Raw genomic sequence first — 6,362 nt, 5'->3', positions numbered from 1 at the left:
CGTATGGAGTATTAGAGGACAGGAGAGACATAGGAAGGATAAAGAGACAACACCGTATGGAGTATTAGAGAGTGCAGGGGAGATTTAGGGAGGAAGAGATAAGTTACGTTATGTTTAGGATGATGACAAGTGACAACATGTATGGAGGAGTATTGGAGGATGATAAATGACACTATGTATTAATGGATGACAAGTGACACACTAAAGTAACTCTACAAGGCAGTTATACGGGAAATCATTTCTTACCCATTGAGAGACACTGAAGATTTCACCGTTGATCTCATCAGAGACTGCTGATAGTACATAATCTGCAGAAGAGAGGAGAGAAATGGCACATGAGAGATATATGAGCGATAACTTTGCAGCTCCTCTGCAATGCTGAGAACTGACCCAATGGACGATAATTTAGTTTTGCATCTATATCTGTACATAGCGTTCCCTTCCAAGGAGACTAAAATTACACAACTCCCAACATATCAGCAATGACACTTCTCACCAATCACAGGAGATTAGAACCAGATTTATCACCAAATAAAATTTTGTTTATCTGCAGCTCTCGCTGTTCCCACACAACAAAACTTTACAAGGAAAAAAGATTATTTTCCAGCTCTGGATTCACCATATTTGAAAAAAAAACCCTTCACAAACATTTCACTTGTTTTATCAAGAAAACCCAAAATTTAGACAGTATTGGCGAGTGATAAAACTATGACTTCTTTATCCATTTTGCACCCTATATATGTAAGCAGCTATTCCTAGTCACTGGGTTATGGTCAGTTCTTAAAGACTTGATAGTTTTTTTGCATAAACAATACATAACCCATTTTTGTTTCCAACCTAAGCTGAAAATATTACTCCAGCAATACACAACAAAAAACAGCAAAAACTGAGACAGGTACTAAAAAATGACAAGTGCTATAAATAATATCTGTGAGTGTGAATTCACTAAAACCTCCCTAATAGGTCTCAGCATTTCAAGAGCATGCAGGCTGGGGTGTGAAGAGTTAATGATGTATAAGATTGTGTGCCAGTCCGCCCACCATATCTTAGAGCTGCAGATATATATAGAGAGGAATGAATATTGTTTTCACTCCAGCAAGGTGTAAATCACATCTGTTTCCAGGCTGTGTTAGTGAGAGGAGTCTTTCCAGGAACAAATACTTACTTCTCGCCTGTAGAAATCCACCGTCTTCTTCTGTAAGATGAAAAGAAAGAAGAAGACATCAGTAGGGGAGAAAGATTTATAGATATATATAGACAGCGCTATTCAATAAACTTTATCAGGCCAGAAGTACATGGGGGATAGGGATTGATCAGTTCACAGATGGGAAATAATGGCTCCCTATGGTTTAGGATAGACCCATAGGAAAGAGTACATGTAGCTTCTACTGTTTGGAAGCGGTGTGCGCCATTTGTGTGGTAAATGATACTCTTCTAGAGGCAATAAGTCTAGCAGCATTTACATGACTTTTATTATTAATAAACAGGATTTATATAGCGCAGACATATTATGTAGCACTGTACAATAAATAAGGGTTGAAAATGACAGACAGATACAGTGACATAGGAGGGGATTTTTGCATCTAAACTTGATCAAATATGAACATACATTATATAGTCTGTCAGTAACATATCTCCCATGAGGTCTCCTATAACATATTACCTGTTCATCCTTACAGTGACAACCCCATTCATTTTGCAGTAAAATAACACAACAGTAAGAACTCCAGATAACACATTTACAGTATTTTTTTTTGGGGGGGGGGGGGGGGTATTGATAAAAATGAAAGTTAACTGTTGTCGCCAGCTCCAGTCTTTACCCTATTTCTGACAGGGATGATTTTGGGTGGACTAGGCAAGCTCCCACCTTCCGAATCATTTCCCCATTCCTACAAATAGCTTTTGTTGGAGTTGTGCTTCAACATGATTTTTTTGGAATAAGGGCCATTTGCTTTGCAATGATGAACTTTGCAGAGAGCGATACACAAGGACAGATTTCATATCTGTGATAATTGCCTTTTCCTGGAAGCCAGGCTCGCTTTAGAATTTGGCCTCTCTGGAAGAACACAATTAAATCTGTTTTAGGCATGGACGCAAAGTGTTAAGCCATGAAGTCTAATTTAGTGAATGATGAGAGCGTGGATTGCCCGGGCAGCGGGAGGCAGAAACATTACAAGCACTCCGTGTCTCTCTCTCGTTCTTTAATTGCGGCAGAATTGAAGAACCCTCCTTATCATCTGACACCCAGGCGCTGCCTCTATGCCGCCACAACATTCTCAATACAAGATTCCTGAAGATAAAAGTTCAAAGCTGAATCTGTAGAGAGAGGACAAGAGAGGAAGAAAACATCAGCCAACAAAATACAGAGGAATAAAAAACACTTCAGATGAGAAAAATGGAACAAACACTTTCTGCAGAAGATGCCTTGTACCTCTGTCTGCTGGGGACTACAAGTCTCAGCATACCAAGCCAGGGCATAATCCCCATCACATGTACTATTACTGAACACAAAGCTCCTATGTGTTACTACACCGAAACTGGACCTATCATCATCATACAATACATCAATACGACATTCCTATCTTTTACTAAACTTTTATCAGAGTACAGTACAATAACATTTCCCCAGTCTCCTCTCCTAGGGATCAGACTAACATTTTAACAGCTAGGATGCAGCTGGGCGACCTCCACACCGGTCAGAACTGTACAGGTACCTGGAATTACATCCTGGCATCAAAACTGAGCCTGCATCCCACCCATGGAAGTAGTCTGTCACCCTGAACAAAGATGGCACCTTTTTTCTCTGAGAAGAGTAACTAAAGACATTGTTTGGTGCACTACTATAAAATCTGTATGGGGTACAGTACTACAGTATATCTGATGACAGGTCCACTTTAGGTATAAGAAGTGTTTGCTGCATACAGAAGTAATGACCAACAACCCACAAGCTGATTCAATCCTAAATACTTTATCAGGAGCATGTACAAGCTGCATAAAAGCCGCCAATAAATAGAAGGAATGTAGTATAAGTGGGTCAGTAAGGGTACAAGACTGTGGATTTCAGTCTGTGTCTAAACCATAATGTTACAATATGAAGTAGAAATTACAGGAGTGTTATTTTCTCTGTTATCTATTGACACATTTCCCCTATGCTCATAGTGACCCCAATCTGGCTGCTCCGCTTGATATTCTCTATTATCACAAATAAACCTGGATTGTAAAATATTTCAAATGTATAAAACCTAACACAGATTACAATGGAGAGCAGAATGGAGACATAGGAGAGTCCTACGTTGTGTGATCATCTACTACTGGAGTTACAAAGTCCTTGGGGACAATAAAAGAAAATAAAATGGTGGTGGGTGGGGGGGAAGGGGTGTTTGGATGGTGGCAGTTTAGGAAAATAGACAGAATGGTCAGATTAAGTTAAAGGGAGGGGTAGTCTGACAGATCAGTGAACAAAATGAGAGTAAAAACTAATGCTGACAATGTGGTAAGGGGGAGCTGGCAGAGCGGTAAAAATGGGTAACGTGTGGCATGGGAGTAGCCAAATCGGTTACACTGGGTGGACAGGGAGCATTTTGTCTAACAACTTTCCTGTTTTCTATCATTATTTTTTTTTTATTCCGTCTCAAAAAGTTCAATTTTTTAAAAAAATTGAAAAACAGATACGAAATTGATAAAATACAAAAAAACTTTTTCAAAAATGAATCCCTGGAGGTTATTTTGTGACATTCCAGAGAATCAGAGTTCCTCCGCTCATTTCTCTCGCTGACATGGCAGTCAGTCTGGATGATGGGAGATAATCAGGGCGACATTGATAGTAATGCAAGGCGGTTGGGTTAAAGCGATTTTTGCCGGAAATAATGATCAGACCCAGCAGACAGAGAGACATGCAGAGTTACTGCATAGAGTATTCCTAGAATGTGACAGCCAATATATAAATTGTGGTAACCAACAGCAACCAGATGATGTATTAGGTCCCTATTTCAATAACCGCCCCTCCTAATTATATTAAAGCAGCACACTACTTTATGTCACACTCAGGAATTATGACGACGACTTATAGTCCCCCCCTTAAATCGCTGTCGGTTTGGCTGTACAGGAGATGAGTCAGAGGAACGCTCGTCTTCCGGAGACCCCCCTCCCTGTCCTTATTACATGCACGGCGTTACTATAACAACCGATCCCACCAGACCCCGATAGTCTCTCATCTTCCGACTCACTCCAGGGCCTTGATGAGAAGTTTATCAGCAATTCCTTACTGTATCTGAGCACGTCTGTCACCCAGATCGAGCGTGACCGCTTAAATCGGCGAGAAGCCTAAGCAGAGAATTGCGTGAATCCAATTAGGAATAATAGAGGACTGTCTGATTGTAATCATTTCATCCCTTGGCCACAGTGAAGACCAAGGATTACCACCAATGTTAATATTGGCTTGGGAATGGGTAACATAGCCACCAAAATCCAAAGTTACTAAGATCTTTCATCTTGTTTTACAGAGAATTGACTTTGCCCAGTAGAAAGTGCCAATCCTTATTATTCTCAATTTTTAACAAGTAATAAAAGCTCAGCTCTCTGTACATCGCTTGGGGTGTGAACACATTATGGTTGCACAAGGTTTTTGGCTTGCACTTGTTCCAGAGTCTCACCTGTTTACCTTGACAACATTGGGATCACTGGCCCTGTCCATACCATAATCCAACACATCCATTATCCCTGGCTGAAAAAAAATAAAGAGGTAAATGTCCGCTGCTAAATTACTGGTCAAAAAAAAAATAAATAAAATACATAAAAATACGTAAATCCACAGCTGTGGTTGGTTACTCACTGGTGGTCGATGAACCAGCCAGTAAGCTTTCTCCTGGCAATCCAATACCAGCCGGTCTGACTTCTTCCGCTCCTTCCCTGCTCTGAAATAAATCACAAACATAATACATTCTATAAAATGTGTTCTTTAGGAACTATTTTATGTACAAAAAAATAGCAGAATAACAGAATATTGGAATCCCCACAAAAACCCCATTCATAATAATTCAGAAGAGCTCATCCATAGCCACGTATTAGTATTACACGTCGGTATATATTACACGTTGGTGGGGATATATTCTGCATACCACCTGAAACATCATCTACAGATCACTGCACAGAGAATGGGCCACCCTAATACAGCACACACAGTTATTGCACAGTGTAAGCGTGTGTTCTATCAGTATATGTACAATGGAAAGTACACAGATAGCAAATGACTTGTCACCAGGATTGTCTGTAGTCTCCCCTTTTCCCCAACACTGATTCAAGCCTTGTCCTGGATTGTATAAGCTACCTTGGTAGTGGCAAGGCTTTGCTTGCTCATGTTAGATCCTCCAGCAAGGAGAACAGTGATTAGAACAGCATTGGCATTGCCAAATATTACACTAAGCATCCAAAGTAGATGCAGGGCTAAATATTCTTGGGTACTGCTTAGGCATAGTAAACATATTTTCCCTTTACCTTTAAATATTTAATATTTAATATTTAATATTTTTATATTTAATAACCTCTTATAGATCACCTTACTCCAATATATAAAGGGGTTTATAAGACATTATATTTCCTATTAGTTCTCATTAATGAATTACAAATATAGTAATATTTCCATCAGCTTAAGTCGGTTCACAGAAGACAACCTTTATGGAATGTTATGGGGAAAGAAATTACCTAAAAATGATACAGGTGACAGAATTTACTGGACAGGACAATTTTCTTCTATCCCAAGTAGCCCTAAAACTGACGGGAAAGGGTTAAATAGGCGCTACTGTCCAGAAGCAGATTACTTACTTATACTGCTCTTTTGCTTGCATGATTATGAAGTCCCATTTGTGGTTAATTTTCTTATTCAAATTGCTGTAGTTTTCCTGGAACGGAAAGAGGAAGGAAAATCTAATGAGCTCTTAAGAAAATTAGCATAAATAATGAAGTACCCTGGGAGACAAAAACATTCTGCCTTCTGCAAGTGAAAGCAGGAACAGAGTATGAGTACCAAGGAGCAAGTGGGGGGAAAGAGTATTGAACCTGCGTACTGGAAAACAGAGAATGGAATATTAACACAGGGGAAAGAGAGAGAGAGGAGCCAGAAGAGAGAGAGAGAGGAGCCAGAAAAGAGAGAGAGAGAGAGAGAGGAGCCAGAAGAGAGAGAGAAGAGAGAGAGAGAGGGGAGGAGCCAGGAGAGAGAGAGAGGGGGGAGCCAGGAGAGAGAGAGAGAGAGAGAGAGAGAGAGCGGAGCCAGGAGAGAGAGAGAGAGAGCGGAGCCAGGAGAGAGAGAGAGAGCGGAGCCAGGAGAGAGAGAGAGAGCGGAGCCAGAAGAGAGAGAGAGAGAGGAG

General features: G+C 40.3%; 1 protein-coding gene across 5 annotated transcripts in view; it reads right to left on the bottom strand.

The window, feature by feature from the left end:
• Window positions 1-6,362, bottom strand: part of RGS9 (regulator of G protein signaling 9) — a 46,342-nt gene that overhangs the window by 12,353 nt on the left and 27,627 nt on the right. For all 5 annotated transcript variants that reach the window (XR_011921233.1, XM_072414073.1, XM_072414072.1 and 2 more), the window contains 5 exons: window positions 5,821-5,897; window positions 4,832-4,913; window positions 4,661-4,723; window positions 1,166-1,195; window positions 247-308 (listed from right to left, as the gene is read on the bottom strand). Coding sequence is in view for 4 of the 5 variants with exons in the window: in XM_072414073.1 (XP_072270174.1) it covers window positions 247-308; window positions 1,166-1,195; window positions 4,661-4,723; window positions 4,832-4,913; window positions 5,821-5,897 (314 nt within the window). In the remaining variant the exon portion in view is untranslated. The remainder of the gene's footprint in view (window positions 1-246; window positions 309-1,165; window positions 1,196-4,660; window positions 4,724-4,831; window positions 4,914-5,820; window positions 5,898-6,362) is intronic.

The sequence above is a fragment of the Pyxicephalus adspersus genome, chromosome 6 (genome assembly GCF_032062135.1).
Source record: "Pyxicephalus adspersus chromosome 6, UCB_Pads_2.0, whole genome shotgun sequence".
In the NCBI taxonomy this organism is placed as follows: Eukaryota; Metazoa; Chordata; class Amphibia; order Anura; family Pyxicephalidae; genus Pyxicephalus; species Pyxicephalus adspersus.
The sequence above is the reverse complement of the archived record's forward strand: the minus strand, read 5'-3'. Positions and strand labels throughout refer to the sequence as shown.